The 21791-nt window shown below is 54.6% G+C and overlaps 1 protein-coding gene across 1 annotated transcript in view; it reads right to left on the reverse strand.

Moving 5' to 3' along the window:
* Window positions 1–21791, reverse strand: part of CACNA1E (calcium voltage-gated channel subunit alpha1 E) — a gene marked incomplete at its 3' end in the record, with an annotated part of 95580 nt that overhangs the window by 2714 nt on the left and 71075 nt on the right. Inside the window, exons 28-45 of the mRNA XM_082312089.1 lie at window positions 20957–21117; window positions 20389–20526; window positions 19614–19815; window positions 19251–19415; window positions 18715–18825; window positions 17605–17688; window positions 17394–17519; window positions 17127–17192; window positions 15069–15160; window positions 14440–14605; window positions 14150–14277; window positions 11357–11453; window positions 4847–4952; window positions 3585–3692; window positions 2949–3049; window positions 2545–2651; window positions 1795–1903; window positions 366–494 (exon numbers count right to left, since the gene is read on the reverse strand). Of these exons, the coding sequence (XP_082168215.1) occupies window positions 366–494; window positions 1795–1903; window positions 2545–2651; window positions 2949–3049; window positions 3585–3692; window positions 4847–4952; window positions 11357–11453; window positions 14150–14277; window positions 14440–14605; window positions 15069–15160; window positions 17127–17192; window positions 17394–17519; window positions 17605–17688; window positions 18715–18825; window positions 19251–19415; window positions 19614–19815; window positions 20389–20526; window positions 20957–21117 (2196 nt within the window). The remainder of the gene's footprint in view (window positions 1–365; window positions 495–1794; window positions 1904–2544; window positions 2652–2948; window positions 3050–3584; window positions 3693–4846; window positions 4953–11356; window positions 11454–14149; window positions 14278–14439; window positions 14606–15068; window positions 15161–17126; window positions 17193–17393; window positions 17520–17604; window positions 17689–18714; window positions 18826–19250; window positions 19416–19613; window positions 19816–20388; window positions 20527–20956; window positions 21118–21791) is intronic.

Genomic DNA, 21791 nt, shown 5'->3' on the forward strand with positions numbered 1-21791 from the left:
AGATCATCTGACAGCCAGGCTGGGACGCCTCGAACCTCAGCCAGCACCCAGGGCTGGAGGAAAGGAGGGGTGTCCCACTGCAGGGGGACCCTGCAACCTCCCGGCGTGGCCCTGCTCCACCGTGGACCTCCCACACGAGCCAGGAGATCAATTCCCCTGGCTGATCTCTGCTGCCAGTGTCCCCCATGTACAACATGCAGCTCTCCTACTTGTGCAGCACCCCAAAGATGGGGAGATGCTCCGATATCGGGGTGCTGGGGAAGCCATGGGGCTCACAGGACTTGCTCAGCACGGAGAGAAGCCCCAGTGTTACCTGGCAGGCTTTGCTTGGACCCGGCACCCATGGGGGCTTTGCTTGGTTTTACCTGGGGATCCACAGTGAGACGAGGCATGGAGGAGGCCCTCCCAGAGACAGCGTGGTCCTGAGTGTCCACAGGAAGGCAGCTGCCACGGTTAGAGGGCTGCACTCTTTGAAACTCCCTAACCTCTGGCTCCTGGAAATAAACACACAGCCAAGCTCTTGGGATGGGGTTGGAGCAGGGCAGCGCGCTGCTTCTGCCCCGTTTGCAGGGGACAGCCCTGCTCGCTCAACCAGAGGCAGAATTTAAGTGGGCCATAAAGGGAGTCTAACACATATCATCCATCATGTCGCCACTGAAAAATAATCTCCGATTCACAATGCACTGCAGGTGAGCCCAGATGGCCAATTCATCTTGCACCTCTTCTGTGGCAGTGGAAACGCTGCCTGGATCTGGGGATGCCCTGACTGCCCAGGCTTTAACTCCTTCTCCTTTTGCCAGAAGGGGACAAACATAGGGGATTTTCTCTCTGATCCTGCTTTAAAGGCTTCCTGGCCACATCCCCATTAAAAGAAAGCATGCCGACTGTGGCACCTTTGCGCTTTGCCTAATTCCCAATTTAGGGGACTCTTTTGTACAGGATGTAGTGTCAAGGAGATGGGCAAGCAGTGACCCTGGAGATCTGCTAGAAGGTGACTTTACTGGGGAGGGGGGAGTCTCATCTGCCACCTCCCCGCCGGCAGGATGGTGGCATGGTCGGGGTGGCCGGGGCAGGGGATGCCCGCCTGCACGGTACACAGCTCACACAGAGTACTACGGACCCCAGGGACACGGACTGGGCTGGAGATGCACAGTGGTACAACACTGCATCCGACAAGCATCGAGGTGGTGCGCGAATGCACACACACAGACATGGAGAGAGAGAGATATAGATATGTATATATATAGATATATATACACACACACAGACAGACACTGCTGCTGCCGGCCGGCATGTGTGTGAGGCCGGAGGGGTGTGCTCCTGTTGGAGACAGTGACAGCTCGGTTTGGGACTGGCGACACCAGCACTGACAACAAAATGAACATGAATCCAAAAACATCAGATACCATCACTCAGCATGGGGTAACCCACTGAACTGAGCACTCAGTGGAAAAAAGAGCAGCCTGTGAAGAGAAGGATATTTTACTGCAGGACATCGGACCCTGGTCACAGCTGTTGCCCCAAAAGCACTTGCCGCTGCCTGGCCCCGCCAGCCAGGGCTGGTCCAGGGATGGCTGCGTCCCCAGTGCCCGGACAGAGGCGAGGGGCCAGAGCCCCAGCTGGGGTACACCCAGGGACGTTTGTCCCCTGCTGCCATCTCTCCACTGTGCTCACTGCCACAGGGACAGGGAACAGCGTTTCACTGCCGTGCCGGCAGCCCCACACCTCCCCATGCCCACCAGCATCCTCGCTGGGACCACAGGCGAGCACCCCCCAGGCAGTGCATCACTTTACCAGAGACTGGTGCTCCTGGAACTGCCCATGGGCCGGATCCATGCATGCCAGCTGGAAGATCTCCTGTGGCGAGAGCGGGCTCAGTGAGGGGAATCCGCTCCGGCTGCTCCTGCAAAGACGGTCCAGCTTCAGGGAGGCCACAAGCCAGGTGCTGCCGTCGCTGGGTATCGCCTCTCCAGCAGCTCAAAGGTGGGGAGCCCCTGTGCTTGCCCCCCAGGCTGTCAAGGCTGAGACCTCCAGGACAAACATCATGTTCCTTGGACAGCTGAAGTGATGCCCGGGCAGGAGAGGACACCAGTGGCCCAGGTCCTGCAGCAGCAGTGGAACATCCCAAGTGCAGTGCCAGCAACTCCCACCATCTCATTCCTACCAGCCAGGGTGCTGGGATCCCCCACCAACCCTGCACCACCCAGGGACCCACTGCTCAACTGCTCTTGAGGTTCAGGTCCATCCCAGACCCTCCTAGGTAAGAGAATTTGCACTTAGTGTCAGGATGGTCCTGCAAGCCGAGCATCCATGCAGACACCTTGGCCACCTCCGCTGCTGTTGGTGATGTTGACACACACCAGCTACCTGGGATCCTGCAAAAGCTTTGTGCCAGGAGCTTTCTGCCCTGGACTGGGTTTCCCCTGCCCTCGGCAGCTCTTTAACCCTCTTTGCATCCCAGTGCCAGCTCCAGAGAAAAAAATGAGGGCTGCAGGAACAGAAAAGCAACAGGAAGACCACCCTTCTTCTCAGAGCAATACTCACAGGCCCGAGAGGGTGTCCTGCTGGAGGTAAGGCAGAGCCTTCGCATTTGAGATGATTTCCTGTGGCAAGGAGGATGGCTCCATGCGCTGGAACATGGGGGCATTTTTCTGTATTGAGGAAAGGAAGAAGCTGAGCCTGTAGGAAATGCAGACGAACATCCAGTGCTTCACCAACCAAGCCCCCACCACTTGGGAAGGCGATGGCATGCTCATGTTTGCTGTCAGGGACCAAGGATGCACATACTCATGCCTGGTAGTCACCGAACCCCAACCTGTACCACCATCTTCATCCCTCAGCTGCATCCCATGCAGCTGGCTGCACGTTTGGTCGAGACGTGGTAGGAAGCAGCAAGGGTGCTCTGAACTCCCCCCTCCTGCCCACCGTGCGCCCTCGCTGAGCCTCACCTGCTCCTCCAGCTGCTGCCGCTGCTTCTTCGCTTTGCTCTGCTTGTAGTAATCCATGATCATCATGGCTGCATATATTTTGCCAACAGTCAGGTCAGAGGCTGAGAGCATAGGAGGGGAAAGAAGGTGGAGGACACTTTTGTCTTAACAGAAACAGCAGGTCTGAAGGCACCAGTGCAGATCTCAGGAAGAGCTCTGCTGTGGGATACGCTGGTGACCCTCAAAGTCTGCTCACTGCTCTGAGAGATGAACACCCAGACACTCCACGTGGAGATAAAATGGATGGCGATGGCTTGAAAGCATCATCATAAACCACCAAGACACACATCTTCATCACATCATCATACGTAATGGAGCAAATGATGCCCAGCCTCCTGCCCTTATATACTCCAGAGATGATTTACAGGAGAGACTGGGTTTGGCAGGACTAGATCACTGCAAACTGGGCATTTTTCAAGAGGGTTCCCAAGCAGCCAGGCAGAGCAAGGCAGAAGCCAGTCTGCAGCAACACAAACCCTTTTCCAACTTCTCTCCCAGCTGGGGACGGGTCTGACCAGTCCCCACCTCCCTTTGGGAAGAAACTGCTACAGGTATGATGGAAACTTGGCAGTGATGATAGCCCTCGCAGATACTCACTTTTTGGCATAGGTACCAACAGGTCAAGCATCTTCTGGGATAGGTGAGGCCAAATGGTCAGGATCTCCTTCTGAAGCTCAGAGTCTAACTGCTGCCAATCTGCACCACCTTGAACAGCGGGGGGGGGGGGGGGGGGGAAATGGCCCATGTACATCAAGACCTGGAACCAGGGTCCAACTAAAAGCACCCCTTTCCCATCCTGAAGTGAGGTTCACAAGCAGTAACCAGCTCTCCCTGGGCTGGGAGGGCCATCTTGCATCAGTGAGCCTGGTCTCCTGCTCTCACAGGGAAACTTTCCTACCATCCCTTCCATATGTGCCTCCATCTTCCCATCCCCTGCCCTCCCACTCAAAGCTGCCATCTTCAAGCTCGCCTTGGGTCCGTCTCTGCGGTTCCAATCCTACTCCAGCCCACACACACCTGCTGCTGCCCCACTTTCTCTTTTCTGGTGAGCGGATTGTGTGCTGGTGAAAGAGCAGCTCCGCTTGGTTGAAATCCTCAAATACTCAGCGATGCTGTGCAAGGAGAGCAGAGCTCTCTGGCCAGTGGTGAAGGTATTTGCTGAACTTAGGAAGACCCAGGCTCAAAGTGAGCTGTCAAAACGCGCCAACTGGAGACACCCAAGCCCAGGGCAACTCTGCTGAGATGTAGGAGACCCAGGTTCAAATCTCTGCTTTATCTAGAGGGGCTTCAACTCAAGGAGCAGTCTCAGCACTGGGCTTTTGCTGATATCTTGCCCTACATTGGGTTTTCTTCCAAGAGCTGAGCTGTTCCCTGGGGACGTTTTATTGAAAATGGCATGTTTCTGCAGAAAGCTTTTGATCTGATGAATCAGAGCATTTCCAGCAACAACAACAAAGCAGGTTTTCCTGCTCTGAACATTTTTTCTTCCCTGAGAGATTTCTGTTCCCCAGCCTTAGGAAACCAAGCACATGTGATCTTTTCTCTCCTTAGTTTGGTTTTATACATGGGGAAGAAGGGGAATTCTCTCTCTCCTCCTTTACACAGTGGACATCAAGCTGTTTCTGCTCTCTAGAAGCAGCTTCTAGTGGAAAACTTGCCACCTCTTCCCTAAAGAAATATATATTTTTATAGAGAGCAGCAGAAATTTGCCTGTGCAAGGTCATCACTTCTATCCACATGCCAGGCTCTGGGTGGCCAGCCCCAATTTGTCTGTGATGTCCTCAGCCTGCCCAAAGGATGAATGCTGGTCACTCTGAAACCCTCCTGGCTCTGTCCCCTTTCTACCCCATTGGCCTTACCTTTGGCAATTTTGATGTCTAAGGCCGTGCGTATCAGCGCCATCAAGGTGGAGGTAAAATGGACCGTCATGTCCTCAGCCACAGGCATGTTCATCAGCACCAGTCTCTGCGCAAGAGAGAGAAGAAAACAGCGGACGGAAAACAATATCGAAAAACACATCGACCAGGCTGGAGGAAAAGAAATTAAACATTAAACAAAAGGGGAAAAAAAATTAAAAAATAAAAAGCAACAAAGAGTGTCAAAACAGCACAGCCAAAAAAGAAGGGCAAGGATCACCCCACCACCCCCCGGCTCCTTCCACCCCAGGACACCGGCTCACTGCCTTCCAGGGCTCCTCCTGCACCCCAGGAACGGCCCCTGAGCCCCCCTCCCCAGGGCACCGGGGCTGCCACGGCACCTCCCGGCACTCTTGGGAAGACACGCCTGATCCGTCAGGGATGCAGGCATGGGGAATGCTCGGGGAGGGGAGAGGGGGCTCAGGTTTCTGTTCCTGGGTGGTTTGGCTTTCCAGCTCTCAACCCTTCCCACCTGAGGCAGGGGAGAGGAGGGTCCCTAACCTTCAGGGACTTCAGATTGGCTGGATTCCTCTAGCATGCTACATCCTGGCGCTCCCTTTTTGCGTCTTTCAGAGATGAAGTTTGCCAGCACATGCACAGGGTCCAAATTATCCAAGGGTGGGGAAGGGAAGGGAAGGAGGGGTAGAAAAAGTGCAGAAGGAAAGAGAGAAGGGCATCCAAGGCAGGTTAGACACGCCATGCTCCTTCCCCACCCTGGGCAGGCGGGGTGCAAACCGAAGTGACCAGATCCACTTTCCAGAGAGTATATTTTGCTTTGTGAATACCTTGGGTCATCCCTTCCCTGCTCATTCCTTTTCCCCTGGCTTCTCATGTCCTTTCCCTGCCTTCAAGCCTCCCTTTTTTCTCCTGGAAAAGTGCAATGGTGGATGTATGCACGTGTGAACAAACACGTGAGAGCTGGAGAAGGTGGCAGCAGGTTTGCAAGTGTGCAGAAATCCCCCCCTCGCTAGCCCTGAATGCTGCTGAAAGAGCCTCAGGCAGCAGCCCATGGCCAAGGAAAGCTTCAGTTTTCTCCAGACCTGGACAACAAACACATTGCTCTGTAGCTCTGGGTTCTGTCCTAGCAGCTGCTGCCCTAGGCAAAGCCACACAGCTCCCACCCCATGTCCTTCAGGGCTTCCCGTGCTCCTGCTCCATGCCTACGCAGCGGGGAGCATCCTGCACCTGTGCTGTGAGCTGACTGCTGGCCACCGCCCCAGGAGGAGTAAGGGGGTAAAACTCAGAGCTGCTTCTTGAAGGCACCTGGCTTTGCCTTGCACAAGCCATCCTTGGGATAGCTCATGCTGATGCACCTGGCTCCTCACAAACTGCAGAGCTCCTTCAGGATGTCCTTGTTGCCCACCTGCTCCCCATATTCATGGGCACTGGCCCTGTTTCTGCGCTGGCTTGGGCAAAGATGGTTCCAAGGCCAGGGGAAAAACTTGGGCCAGTGAGCTCCTGCAGACATCTCACCCTCTCAACTGTGCTACATGGTTGCTCCTCACCTCATCTTCTCCAACCCTCCGACTTCCACACTATTGGGGATCCTGCCCCTCCTCTTCCACTGGGGTCTTCCACCCCAGAGCTCCTCAGGCTTGTGAGCGACCACGGCAGGGTCACGTGCGTGGGCAATGGAGACCAGCCAGTGTGGCCAGTACTCTTCTGAGCACACCAGGCTCCCCAGGAGCGAGCTAAACACATGTTGGATGCCCCCAACACCTCCCCAGCTCCCCCCAGCCCCACCTCCCACAGCTCCCTCAAGCCCCGGCTCCTGCTCGGCTCTAGCCCCCGTAGAAGGAAGGGTTGATCTACCTTATAGGCCACTTTGGAAGGACATCTCTTGCCGAGGCCTAGCGGTGGTGACATAAGAGTCAGCATTTCATACATCTCAGTGTAATGGATTCGGCCACTGCTCATGAAGGGGGAAGGGGAGGGAGGGAGATGCAGAGAGAGAGGAGGCATTCCCAGAGAGCAGAAAAACGTACAAACAAAAATAGTACAGGAAAACAGGAGAGAAAAAACAAACGGACAAACAGGAAAAGAACAGGAAACCCGTTAATCAAGGCAAATCATACATGAGAGACTGTCCTGATGTGGATTTATAGCACTGCTCACACAGACCCAGGAATGCTGGCAGAAAGCAACTCACCCCCTCTCCTCTCTGCTGCTGGCCTCAAGCGCCTGTCTCGCTAGCAGTCTGGGAGTCCTCTGGTTTCAACCCCTTTCCTAAAGCCCTCCAGCAGCCCCCAACTTGTCCCACAGGTTCCAGGGCTGTGTGCGAGTGGTATAAATCAGATACACGGCACTCAAGCCATGGGTTATTTCAGATAACGGTGGTTTGCACCACAGTGCTCTGTGGCCTCCGTAGCGTCTTCCCTCCCGGGGGGGCCTGGGTATTGCTTTGCATCGCCACCTAACCCATAGCCGGAAGGCTGTGTATCCCCAGCTCATAAGGTCTATGCAATTGGGAGGCAGCATCTTGCATAGAAGGCAGTGGGCCAGGGTCACTTGTCAAAGGAAGATGCCCAGTTGCTTCCGTCTGGCTCTGCGGATGGACCACTTTCCCACCATGCACCAGTGCAAAAGGCATGCTGAATTGGCTGAAAAAACAAAACTGGGAGGAAAAGTTGTACATGCCATGCTCCCGCCCTGGCTCTCTCCCACATGCGGCTGCAAGTTCCACCAGGTTGGAGTTTAAAGAGTCTCAGCAGAGGCAGCTGTTTGGACCTTCCAACATTGGGGTTCATTTGGGTTTCCCAAGGGAGGCAGCTAGGACGGACCCCCACCTCGTGCTCCTCTGCTCTGTAAGGACCTGCCCGGGGTTGCTGCAGTGAGGAACACTACCAAAAACGGGCCACCCGACGACGCGTTGAGCCCTCTGCCAGGCTGAGATATTTGGGCTGTGCCTCCCTCTCTCTGCACATCCAGGAGGCCGCTCAAGTACATCTCCCAGGGATCCTGGGCTCGGCCACCTTTTCTTCCCCTTGTGCCAGGCTTCCGACCTGCACTGCAACGTTCAGGATGGTTAATGGGCGCAGGCAATCTCGCAACAGCAAAGGCATCGACCCTTACAGCTGGGCTGGGAGGATGCTGCTGGAGAGGAACCTGTTTTAGCCGGGGTGGCCTAGGAGAAAGGGCACTGCCAAAAAATTAAGCACTCCCCTTGGGATCCTGGCCAATTCCCTACCTGTGTGCTCAGAGCAGTGTGAAAAGGGGAGAAGAAGGTATCTCCTCAGGGGGTACTGGCTGGTTCGGAAGCAGTCCCCTGGCCAAAGAGGCCCCCATCAAGATTAGTCCTGACATTTTGGATGTGAACTAGGGATGGTGATGACCTGCAATGGGAGCTGTTTGGGGTGCAGGCACAGAACAGGCTGGGCAAGCCATCCCCTTTGAGACCTGATACACCTAAATGAGTTGGAAAGAGGATTGATAACAATGTCAGAGACTATTAAGTCGGATGATCAAGAGGAAATATCCAGGTCCAGGAATCCGTAAAGCAGCACCTTGGCAGAGCTGGATGTGCACTGACTTGAGGCATCTGAAGGGGAGAGGATGACTTCAAAACTTTCATGCTCAAGAACTTTGTGCAAAAAGGAAGCAAAACAGTGTTCTTCCACCCACCCACACTTCCTGGCAGCGGGGATTTTAGTACACCCAGCGCACATCAGACATTGTCTTTCATACTGAAATTCTCTGCAAAATGAAGGAGGAATGGATTTCCATGAAATGAAGAGTTCGTTTGTATCAGTCACCAAGAAGGACCACACTGTCTGTTCTCACAGTCTGCGTACTTTGCTGCTCCTCAGAAGAGATGTTAAAGTGTTTTAAGCAGCACAGCAGTGCCCAGAAACCACATCCCCACAGAGTGAAGCACAGGAAGGCATGTGGAATGACATCCATCTGAACAGGATGGTTCCTAAGAGCTGGTCCCAGCACAGGCGCATCCTTGATGGGAGAGCTGGCCATCTGTCCTGTGTCTGGATGGAGATGTGCCCTGAGGCTATGGCACAGGGTGGCCTGTAAAACTGCCAGGCACTAATGGCTTGGTCCTGGTGCTCTGAGAGAACCCTGTGAGTGATGGAGGGGGAAATCTGGGGGACATCTGTCCTCCTGTGGTTAGGAAATAAGTACTGTGCTGTACCAGGCTGTTAGGAACAGAGCATCAGAATAGCAAGTGATGTGAGAATAGATTCAGGAATAGGAGATGTCCATAGGGAAATGAATGTCTGTGGAGCATTCGCCTGACCCATGACCATCTGAAGGGCTACTTTAAGGGGGCAAAAGTGATGCCTTGGCTCACTTTTGCATGACTGCTAGAAGCAGAGGGGGTGAAGAAAGGTAGAGATAGCCCCAAGGAGTGGAGCTGGCTGCCAGGATACAGTCCCAGCAAGACTGGCTTACAAGACCTGCTCTCACCAGCATAAGGACAGAGCTTGCTGGACTTCCATGGGAAGTGTTCCTGCATCAATGCCCCTTTGTTAGCCCACCTGCAGATGGCCTAGCAGGTATGCTTCCATACCCTGCTGCACCACTATGCTGCTTCCTGAACTTGTCCAAGAACCCTCTTCCAGAGCAGGCTGTCCACCACTCCATAAACACGTTGGTGGTTGTTTCTGTAAGTCATCGTTGTCGCGTTGCCTGGAAGAATAGGGGTGTGGGCTCCAGGAAGGTGAACCTGTGCACTGTGATGTGCAGGGCAGGCTCACCAAACTGAAAGGTGAGCAAGCTGGGTTGGCGTTTTGGGATCTGGACCATGGTGGCAAGATGCAACAACCACGTGGGTTCTCTTTCTTCATCAGTTGTCTCTTGGGAAGTGTTCCAGGGCAGTAGGAATCCCCGAAAATCTCTCATGTCCTTGAAATATCCCATGAACAGGGAGGAGGAGGCCAAGGTAACACAAGGAAGAGATGGGGATGGTCTTCCTCACGTGACAGCAGAAGCTGGTCTCACTCTCTCTGCCTTCACCTCCCCTTGAGTTTATCCACCTTCACTGCTCTGTCCGTCCCACAGAGTCAGCAGACAGCCAGCTGCTGCAGAGCTCCCTCTTCCCAGGAAGCATTACAGTTACCCTTCTGAGCACCAGGTGATCCAGCTTAGGAGAGCAGCATTTGGCAGTGAAGCCCCAATGTCAAATGAGAAAGACTAGGAATTCCTCCTGAAGGTGTCTTCTGTCTGCAGGGATCTGAGCAACTGCCCTCGGCAAAGCTGTGATCCTTTGCCAGGGATGCAACAAAGAAGAGTGGAAAAACTGCAAGGAGCCCCTCCTTGAATGGATGAGCCATCTGAGATTCTTGCAAGAAATCTCCTATCCCTAAACACCTCTTCATAAATGAGATGACCAAGAGTCCAGGTCTTGTCTCACTTGCTCTGCTTTACTTCTTGTGGTCTACTTCAAGATTTCAGATGTGTGCATCATCCCCATGACCCGCTCCATGGATGCTGACTGGAAGAAGCATTTCTGATGTTGCAGGGAGGATGAGGTGGCTACGCCACACCACACTGAGGAACCCTCTTCCCCTGCAGAGCCAAGATCACAGGCTGGGAGCATCTGAGCTTCCCTCGTACATCTCGTCGGATGCTGCAAGGGATGCAGAGGGAAGAGAGAGCTCTGTGGTTCATCCTTTTGTGCCATGAACACAGGCATGGGTGTTGTGGTACTTTGGAGAAGATGGCAGGTACAGGATTTTGCTCAACTGTCACTCCAAAATAAAATTTTTAAAAAAAATGTGCAAGTCAGAGAGACACAAGGAGGCCAAACCGCTGCCATGGACTCACGGCCAGCAGCTGGGAGCTCGGCTCAAGCAGAGAGAGAGGAGCTGTTGAGCTCCAGAGACGTGCTCAGGTGCCACCTCCTCCCAGCAGGTCCGGCAAGCCAAGGGCAAGAGTCCTACTCCCCAGAGAGGTAGTTGTGTGTCCTCCAAGTGCCACACTTGCAGAAGGGTCTGTTGGGCACAGCACAACATCCCCCAAAGGTAGGGGTCACCCTGGCCTGCCCATCCTCCTCCCAGTCCTCACTCTCCAAAACAACAGCAAAGTCCCCAACATCCTCCTGCCTTTGCTCCCCCTTCCCTCCCCAGGAGTAAACCACATCTGAACCCCCAAAAAACTCCTGCTCCCATGTGAGGGCACTTTGAGAAGCCAAGCAGGGACGGTGCCATTTGGCCCGGCACCCTTCGGGGGCTCTCTGCGCCAACGGAGCTGGAGTGGGGGGCTGGCTGGGGGACGCAATTTGTTGAAACCCACCCTAGGAGGCTCTGAGCCCCCCCTGGCCCCACTCATGCCTCCCCTCGAGGAGGACAGCTGCTGGCTCTGGGAGGCCGCGGACCTCTTTAAACTCGAAGGAAAGCAACATCAGGGTTCCCTCGGGAGGCGCGGTGGCGGTGGAGCGGGGGGGAAGGAGGGGTGGATGGTGCGTCCCGTGGCCAGGTTGTGGCGGAGGACTGGGAGGCAAACCTTGCACGCCACCCTGTAGGGGCAGTTCTCTCCTAGGCCCAGAGGAGGCGAGATCACCCGTACTAATTTGTACATATCCTTATACGAGATCCTGCCGCTGCAAAGGAAGCACAGGTGGGTTAATAGGACACTGAGAGGGTGGAGGGGAGGATGGAGAGCTTAATGGGGGGATGCTGGGGCCACCTGTGGGGCAGGACCCCTGGGGGTGCACAGCTCTTTTCCTTCTGGCTCTGTCAGACCCAGAGGTGGTAAAGCTGTGAGCATCAGCTACTGCCTTCTCCACCATGAGTCAGCTCATACCTCCTCACGTTGACCCATCTTGACCCTGGAGAAGGACAGTTTTGGCAGTGAACACCACCCCGTCACCCTTCCTCATCGTGCCCCTGGCCGCCTACACCTGGTGGGAGAGGGCTGGGATATCAGACAGGATGAGACTGCAGCTTGGTTGGGTTCTAGCCACCACAAGCCCTTTTGAGGGAGTTGTGTCCCATCACACCACCAGAGAGCCTGCCCTTGCACAGCCAACTCTCTGGTCCTCACAAGTCCCAAGGAGGTAGGCAGCTGAGTCACTTGTATCTCCAATATCTGGGGAACCTGAGACGGGGAGAGATAATGTGACCAGCTGGTGACTGGTGGCTCTGGCACTAGCACCTAGGTCTCTCACGGTCCAGTCCTGTGCTCTGACCACCAGACCATACTCTGCCAAGGGTACACATTATTAGAAGCAAACCCTCCCATACACACACCCTTTCTTGCTCACAGAAGCACATCTCCCCAGACCCGGGTGCAGTCATGGCAGGATACCCCCATATCCCTCCTGCACGAACTGAAATAATGAAGCTGTCGAGGCGGAGAGCTGGCAGGAGAGAGTGCAGGGGCCATCAGATGCTGAGCTCCCTACTCCGCTCCAGAGCAGAGCCCCTTAGGAAGCAGGACCATGTGGGGTGGAAGTGCTGAGGTGCAGCGTGCTGCAGCCTCCTGGGCATCCTTAGACAAGCTTGGAGGGAAACCGCATGAGGAGGCAAAGATCAGTGTTACTGTCCTACCCAGCGCCTTTGCCTCTGGTTTCTCCTTGCTCTTCTCCCGTCCCCTCTCCATTGCTGGCCAGAGCTACCCAACCATCTGGGCAAAAACCATCCCTGAGCCCTCCTTGTGTTGGGCAGTCTCCCTGCGAGACCTTCATGTGATGGTGTCGGTGTCAGGATGCAGAACTGCTGCCCCACTCAGGTGGTGGGACCTGTTCAGATGTACTCACCCGTTCCTCACCCAGCAATGGGGGCCAGGGCTGCCCCCATGGACCCAGCACCACCAGCTCCTGTGCACGTCCCCTAACCTCTGGCTACGTATCATGATGAAAGAACGTGGCTTGCTCTAAAACCAGAGGGGTGCGTGGCATTGACAGGACAGCTCAGGCACTTTTTCAGTGACTGTCCTGGAGACCCAGGCCACCAACATGGGGGGACAAGAGTGAATGAAGCACCTGGTGTGAAGAAATCCTTCCCAAAAGCCACGGATGAGAAGCCTCACACTGAGCAGCTGGGTGTTTCACTGCTCTCACCTCCTCTCCCTTCTCTAGTTGTCCATCAAGACAGCTACTCACCCATGCTGACCTCTCTCCCTTGCACAAGGCACAGTCGCCCACTAACAAACAAACCCACCTGCTCACATGGGCCTTGCATAGCAGCAAGGGTGCTGGAGGAGGCCATGCAGGGAGGAACCTGGCCAGCACTGAGCTGCACAGGGTTGGACAGAAGTGGTGGAGGAAACTATGCCAGGAGCTGATGATATTAGGCATAAATAATATCTTGGCTGGAGCTGGTCTCTCGAGGGGCAGGATATTAGCAGTGGAGGTGAAGAGTCTCCAAAGGGAGTGCGTGTGGCTGCCAAGGGCTCTCAAGCTAAGATCGCCCACGCTCCCCGGCACAGTGGTAGTGGGTCATGGCTCCAAAGAGGCTGTCCCTGGGCTGGGGGAGGGAGGAAGGGGCCACACAAGAAGCCCTCATGGAGCTGGGAGTGAGTGGAGGGCAAACATGCTCCCAGAGCTGCCGAGGGCTCCGCACTGCCCTAGGGATGTTCCAGACCATGCTGGGAGGAGTGGCGGAGAGCAGCTCCTCTGCAGCAGCAGCGGGAGCAGAGCCAAAGCCTGGCCACCCAGGGTATATATGGCTGCTGTGAACCCATCCCATTGCTGGGAACAGGCTGCTGCCTGCAAACGGGAGCCCTGTTTGCTGGGGTCCTCATCAGCAAAGGCATGAGTGCTGAAAACAAAGTCCTCCTGTCTCTAGAGGGGTGAGTGGGCTGTTCAGCATAGGAACACAATTCCCCACGCCCATCAAACTACTCCAAACAAGGTCCTCCACAGGTGACTTGGCAGGTGCCCAGCAGACCCCCAGTGTCTCCCCATGGGGACATGCTCAGCCCTGTTCTGATGGGGAGCTGTGGGTGCTGGGGACCAGGCGATGGAGCCGTTCTCAGGGCAGAGGCACCCAACTGGCACACAAGGACAGGGAAGGCAGCTGGGAGCGACCTGCCCACTGGCCGAGGAGGAGAGGAAGAACAGGAACCTGCAGCACTCAGGATAAACACCATGGCAAACTGTGAACATCGCCCAAGACGCCTGTGCCACCAGGCACTGTAGGAACTGGCTGCTGCCCTTGTAACAACTGCAAGCGAGAGCAGCCCTTCTCTGATCGTCCCAGACATCGCAGCCTGTTTCCAATAGCAGAACACAGAGACGCCTGCTTAAAACCAGTTCTGAGAGGTTGCTCGGGAGAGGAGGAGCTGGCTACATACCACGCTGCTCTGTCATACTCTGCCCAGATCCGGACAAACTCATCTAGATGGTGCGGTCCCAGGATGGAGGAATCCCGAGTCAGGTATTCAAAATTGTCCATGATGACCGCCACAAACAGGTTGAGCATCTGAAAGAAAAGTGGGGGGAGAGGGAGCAGAAAAGGGAAGGGAGAGAAAGAAGGAAGGGTAATTGTGGGAAGATGGAAGATGGCAGATGACCCTATGGCAGGGGTGCAGGTTGGGGGGCTGATGAGAGGGACCCCCAGGGCTCTCAGGAGAAAGGAACTCACCAGGAAAGAGCAGAAGAAGATGAAGGAGACAAAGTAAACGTAGGCCAGGTCAGTGCCACAGCGCTCGTTCTCGTTCTGCCCAGACGTCGCCGTCGTGTCTGGCTCACAGCCTTTGCCCTCCAGGCAGGACAGCATGATCTCCTGCCATGCCTCTCCTGTGGCACTCCTGCGCCCAACACAGCCCCGCTCAGCAGCTCGCGGGGGCACGGGATGGAGCCGCGGCAGGATGCCCCCAGGAGAATACTCACAAGAAGCTGTGCAACCCCCTACCCAAATTAAGCACATCTCTGGCGTGCAGAAGAGCGAGGCACTGGGTCAGCAGTAACCGAGCTGGACCCACATGAGCGCAGCCATGCCAGGGTGTAGTTCCTGGCACATGGGGCCAACTTCCCCCAGCCAGCCCATCCAAAGAGCTGGGAGACAGCCATCCTTTTTGGGACAGGGTGGGAGAAAAAAAAAAAAAAAAAAAAAGGAGTTCCTGAGCTCCTGTGGCCACGTGCTGCCCAGCTGCTCTCTAGCACCAAAAGCTGACCTCCACCAAACAGCCTGCAGCAAGAACCTGCCCAGCCCGGCTCCTGGCATGCCTGCACCCAAAAACACTGCCAAAGGAGTTTTATATGGTTGCCTACCTGAAGAGGAGCATGAGGGAGCCCAGGAAGCTGCGGAAGTTGTTGTGCCGGTTAATGTGGCTTTCCTCATCTAGTTTGATATTGCCAAAAACCTACAGGAGGGAGAAAAAGGGCTCAGTTATTTAGGCAAGAGCTCATTGAACGGGGAAGCAGCTGCACGTTCACCTTGGTTCACAGGCACGCACCCCTGTGCTGCAGGGACCGAACCTGACCCAAGTCCATCACCCTCAGTGCAGCTGGCCCCCAAAGCAGCCAACATCCACCCTCTCTGCCCAATCCCCCATGGAAAAGCACACCAGCAAGCGCACACCAGTGCACAGCCAGCACGCCGAGAAGCTGGTGCTGAGCAGCCATCAGGGAAGGAGACTCGCTTCTCCTTGGCAGGGATTTGCAGTGGGCGGCAAAGGCTGCGAGAGGCCGAGCTGCCATGGAAACAGGAGCACAGAGGACCTGGGATCAACCGAGTCCAACCACTCCACATCCATCCCTCTGCTGTGCTACGGGCAGCATCCAAGCACCGCATGGCACCCGGCAGTCCTGAACATGCTGGAGGCACAGGGACAAGTCGCACCACCCTGGGTGGGTGCTGGGTCATGGTCCTGGAAACTCCCAGGAACTTTTCCCTTGGTGGGGAATCAGTCCGTGATGCTGGGGTTGGGCACAGCAGGGCAAACGGGGTGGGGAAGGGCTCAGTGAGGGAGGGACAGACCAACTGCTGACCCACCACGGACAGCCAGACACCAGGGACTACCATCCCAAGGGCCAAAGGAGGCAACGAAGCCCCAGACGTGGACAATATTCTAATAATGACCCACAGCCAAGGCCGTGGTAGGACATAACGAACATTCGTAAAGTGCCTCAAATAGGAATAATGCGCTGTTATTACTGTTAAATATTTATTCCACTTTCCATGAACCTAAAAATACACTAACTGCAGAGTATTTTTTCCCTGTACAGGTTTTTTGGAATGTGTAATTGTAGAATATTTTCTGCCTCCAGCTATTTTGCTCAAATAACGCCCACAGACTTTACTGCTTGGGGATTTGTTCACAATGGTGTTAAAAAAAAAAATAAAATAAATCAAATACTACCACACAGCAGGGAGGGGGGCTGAGTCAGATGGTGGTTGTTTAGCACGGAGAACACCTGGAGCCGGTGCCGAGATATGTAGGACAGAGCGGCCAAAACCAGCCACGCGACTCTTGGGGTGGGAGAAAGGGGGTGGAAGAGACTAAACACCAGCGCTGCCAACCAACCCGAGCAGGAGGCCACGACGCTGCCCACTGCCTCCCCAAAATCTGCCCGTCCTGGCAGCATGCGTCAGGCAATGGCATTGGGTACTGCAGCAGCTCGCTCATCGGGCAGCTCCAGATCCTGAGCGTCCATCATCGAAGATGCTTTGTCAGATCTTCAGCATGGGATTTAGTCACTGCAGAACCGAGCCAGCCCCACAGCACGTGTGGAGCTGAGGGTTTTAGCTCACGTGCTTCTTATTTACCAGCTGGAGCCTGAAAAGCTCACATCTTCCCATGCTCTGCGGACCTCCCACCCCTCTGGTAGGTCATCACAAGTCCCTAAGCACAAGAACCCAAGCAGACCATCAGACCATCCCTCCGCAGAGGGACAAGGTGGATAGCGGGCTGCAGGGATCACCGCTGTGATCCAGCCGTTCGTATCGGAAAGCAGAAGGCTGCTCACCAGGTCCCTCAGGCATGAAATCAATCTCTGGGGGCTGCTAGGGATTTGGGGTGTCATTTCTAAAACTAAAGTGCCTATGAAACAAAGGGGTGGTGATTTGAAAGCAGCTGCCACACAGGATGCCCAGCTGAGTCCCCAGGGCCACATCTCCAAGGGTACAAGTGGGGAAGGCATCTGTGGAGTTTGACTGATCAAGGTTGTGTCAGGTCCCCCAGGGCATGCAGCTCTGCAGCTTCCAAACAAGCTGTTCCACCTGTAGGACCTTCCCAGACACCGTGACCAAACGAAGCAATGACAGGCAAACACAAGGCCGGCTGCTGTACATAATCATCTCACGCACACTGAGATGTCTGTGCTCACCTGCATCCCAATGATCGCGTAGATGAAGAAAAGCATAGCGATCAAGAGGCAGACGTAGGGGAGGGCCTGCAAGAGAAGCAGATGAGTCACCTCATTTAGCACAGGTCCAGCTCCAGAGGAGTACAAAAAGCACAGCGAGCAGGTCAGCTGTGCCAATATGTCTCTCCTACAAGCCAACAAGGCAGCAAGACCTTGGGAACAGCCTGCATTTGGGAGCAGCACCCCAGCACCGTGGCCTGGGAGGAGACCAGGGCACACGTGACTTACCTTGAAGGACTGTACGAACGTCCAGAGCAGGATGCGGATGGTGTAACCCTGGCGCAGCAGCTTGATGAGCCGAGCAGCCCGGAAGAGCTTCAGGAAACTCATGTTGAAGCTGCTGGTGTTCACCAGCTGGGAGGAGATGAGAGGGTCAGCAGGAGGAGGGAGCCCCCCACCCTGCAGCCGTTCACCCCGCTGCTCCCAGCCCCTGCTTCACCTTGGTGTCCGTCAGGATGATCTCCGTAATGCTGCCGATGACAGTGATGAAGTCAAAGATGTTCCAGGTGTCCCGGAAATAATTCTGCAAAAGGAAGGAGAGAGGGAATATGGATTTGAGCTTGGGGATGGCAGGTCTGAAGGGTGCTGGGCCATGGGCCAAGGCTGCTCATGAACAACAGTGGCAGCGGCAGAGACCTTGCCGCCCATTTGTATGCAGCCGTGGTCTGGAGCACTGTCCTGCGTCTGAGATGGTGGCAGACCTGAGCGTGTCTGCAGTGAGCAGCTGCTCCCAGGAGATGACTGACGCATCCAACAGGCCACCCTGGTGAACGGGAGTGGGAAAAGCAGCCACAGCCACCCCTGATCAGGCTGCAACAGCTCATCACACCGACTCTCACACCCACGAGGCTGCTTTGCCCTGCTCTTCATGGGCACCCGGACCCACCTCAGCCCCTCCTGTTTGTGCAGCAGCTGGTGCAAGACTGGACTTGACCATGGCTGGTGCCACTGGGAGCAGGGAGGGTGGCTAGAAACACCTTGCTAGTGGACCTCATCTCCCAGCATGGGTTAGAAACAGGAAAGAAACTATAAAAGAGCAAATCAGACAGTTGCTCATAAGCAGCAAGGAGTAGCTGAAGAAAAGGCAGTCTGTAGCTTCAAATCTTAAATGAGCAGCTGGCAACTTGAGGACTGTGAATTAGGCAGGGAGATCTCACTGCTAGTCAGGTCTGGTCCAGCTGATACAGCCCAAGGACAGTAATGCACCAGCATCTCGTGGCTCCTGGGGACAAGGGACTGCAGACACCAGCATGACTGCAGCAGCAGCTGGCTTTAGCAGAGCGGCTGCACAGGACATACATGGTCCAGACACCAGAGTACCGCAGAAAAAAGGCAAAAAGTAAAGCAACAGCATGGCTTCCCCCATCAGCATCCAGCAGTGGGAAGCTTAATGAGAACCAAAGGAGCAACTCCAACCTAAAAGCAGCTCTCAGGCTGGGACTCAAAATAAATAGCAACAACCTCACATTATTAACACCTTCCCTCTGTGATCTGTGTGCTGCCAAAGTCCAAATTAACACCCTCATCAAGAATAGGAGCAGCCACTCACCAGGAAGCCGAAAGCAATGATCTTGAGGACGCACTCCAAGGAGAACACCATGGTGAATGCGATGTTCAGGTACTTCAGGGCCAGCTCGTAGGTGTATGGAGCAGAGTAGTACTGATAGAAAGAGAGAGACATCGCTAGCCAGGAGGGGGCCTGCCAGCCTCTTGGCTGATGACTGTTCCAGGGAAGACCAGCGGTGGTCTATGTTCCTTGCCCTGAGTGCCTCAAGACCATCTCCTCCTTCCCCTCTCCACCCCTCTCCCAGGACAGCTGCCACTCCTAAGAAGGAAGCACGGAGTAAATCCATATCTTTCTGCAGTAGTTAAGAGGTCCAGATCATTTCAGTCATCTCATTTAGGGAAGATCTCACCTCCAGTTTGGGGCACGTGGTGTCTCAAGTGACTATGCCAAGGAAAAACATGCTCAGACTGTCTCAAAGCATCTCCTAGAAACAACCAAAATACCCTCTGGTCCCATCCTGACTGATCCTCCTCCTCCCCACTGCCCCAAACACAACAGGCTCACTCTAACCAGCTCACCTTCATCATCAGCACCACGGTGTTCAATGCTATCATGGCCATGATGGTGTACTCGAAGGATGGGGAGACCACAAAGTGCCAGACCCGGTACTGGAAGGTGTGCCGGTTCTGGGGCATGTACCGTGTGAGGGGCTTGGCGCTGATGGCAAAGTCAATACAGGCCCTCTGGAATAAAACAACATGCATCAGACTCTGGCCGATGGTAACGTGGGGGACGGTGGCTGCCACACTTCTTTCCTTCATGGGCTGAGCAGGCAGGTGGCTCACGGGTTTCTTACACCTTTCCAACATCTAGGGAGCTCCAAGCTCCCAAACTGCAGAAAACCCATGGAAACGTCCTCTTTCCCCCTCCTCAGACTGTACCTCATTCTTCTCCAGACTGCACTCCTCCATCATTTTGTCTCCTTGCTCTTGGAACGTAATGATGATGAGAGCCACAAAAATGTTGACAAAGAAGAACGGGAAGACCACAAAATAGACGACATAAAAAATGGACATCTCCATGCGGTTGCTGCGACTAGGCCCGCGGTCCTCCTCCGTCACGTCCACTGAATGCTGCAGCACCCTGTGGGCAGACAGGTGAAGAAAAGCAACCAGAGATATGCCCATCAGGACTGCCACCACACGGCACTTCTCATGGGACCCACTTCGTACAGCCAGCTCTGTCTGTCTACAGTTGCAACAATGATAAGTTAAACCTCTGTCTTAATATGCTTTACAAGGACAACCCCTCTAAGTGGCTACAGCTGGTTTTACGGTGCTTTGCCTGTGCCTCTGATGGAAAATGGATTGTCCAGTGCTCCACAGAGAAAAAATTGCCCAAGCTCACATGAGCCTGAAGAAAGGGCTAGCCCTATGGTCATCTCTAAACTTGAGCTAAGATATACCTCGGGGCCACACAGGAGAAGGGATTATCCATCATTCACTCCCTAAGGAAGAAGCTAACCCCAGCCATGGTCCAAGCCTCATATGGGGGCTAAACTTCTTTTGTCCTGACATAATTTCTCATCCTTCTCCTCCTCCCTGCCCAGCAGTTTCTCTCTCAGTTCCACCTGGCTGTAGCCAGTTATTAACCCAACCACCCCAAGGGGGACAAGCCCACCCTTATTCAAGGGGGTGGATGGAGCAGAATACTCACTGAGGCCAACCCTCGCCAGTGGAGACTGTGAACAGGGTGAGCAAAGCCCAGATGATATTGTCATAGTGAAACTCATGGCGTTTCCATTCCCGGCACTTCACTTCCATCTTGTTCTTCTCATGGTCCACGTAGTTCCCTCTGCAAGGTTGGGAGAGAGCAGTGACCTTGCTTTTTATGCTGCCAGACTGTGAGACAGTGGTTTTAAACCCTGGGGGCAGCGTATGTGTGGGGGGGCGGGGGGTAGCCTGCGGGGCTGGAGGGAGAAATGGGGAGAGGCTGGATAACGACTGGGCAGAAGCAGAGAAGGGGAAAGCAAAAGGGAAGAGAGAAGGACGAAAGAGGACATGTGCAAAATACAGAGCTCTGCATCCTGCATCCCATGCAAGGATGCACAGCGCTGACCCAGCAATGGGGACAGGGCTCAGCCCATGTCATTCACCCCAAGAGACTACAGCCAAGAGCGAGTCATGACCAAGGACTTAACTGGGAACCCAAAGATGACATTACCCAGCACCCTGCCTTTGCCAGAGGTGTCAGCAGCATCGGACCTACTGAACAGGGCACCTACATGCAGTCCTTCTCCGTGTCCTTAGAGCTGTCAGTGCAGTAGAAAAACTTCCCCTTGAAAAGCTGGACGGCAATGACAGCAAAGATGAACATGAAGAGCTTGTAGACAATGAGGATGTTGAAGACGTTCTTGAGGGAAGTCACCACGCAGTCGAAGACGGCCTGCAGGAGAGGGCATTGCTCACCTTGGGGAACCGACAGTCTTGGCAAAGGGCAGGACCAAAACCTTCCTCAAGACTACCATGAGGAAAGACATTTCCCACTCCTGGGGTGGAAAGGAGGAAAGACCTGGGCCTTCTCCCAGGCAAAGGGCTATTTTATGAGCGAGCTTAACACACCCCAGCACACAGACGGACACTGAGCAGCCCCTGAGAGAGCAGCAGGGATGGATATTTATATCCTCCAATGTTCTCTGCAACCAGGGCGGCAGACAGGGGACAGCCTAATGATGCAATTAGCAGCACTCAAGACCAATTAGTAAACACTTCTTTGTTTCGCATCTCCCAAGTAACAAGGCAGAGCAAATACCTCTGCCTGCAATAGCAGCACCTCCCCAGGCTGTGCTCTCAGCCCTAGTTCTCACAGCACTCTAAGAAAGAGAGGAAAGTCCTTATCTCTGCTTCATGGTGAAGACAGAGTTGTCCAGAAATGAACTAATATGGGCTGAATCCATCCACTGATTGGGAAGAACAGCTGGGGTCAAAACTCATGTCTCTGGGGTGCCACCCTGGGCCTCATCCATCAGCCAAATAACACCTTGTGAAAAAAACTCAGGGCTTCCTGGGTCTCTTACTCCTTTCTGGCTCTATACCCCATCAGCTAAGGTAGGGAAATCC

The sequence above is a fragment of the Platalea leucorodia genome, assembly GCF_965183815.1.
Source record: "Platalea leucorodia genome assembly, chromosome: 5".
NCBI classification, from domain to species: Eukaryota; Metazoa; Chordata; class Aves; order Pelecaniformes; family Threskiornithidae; genus Platalea; species Platalea leucorodia.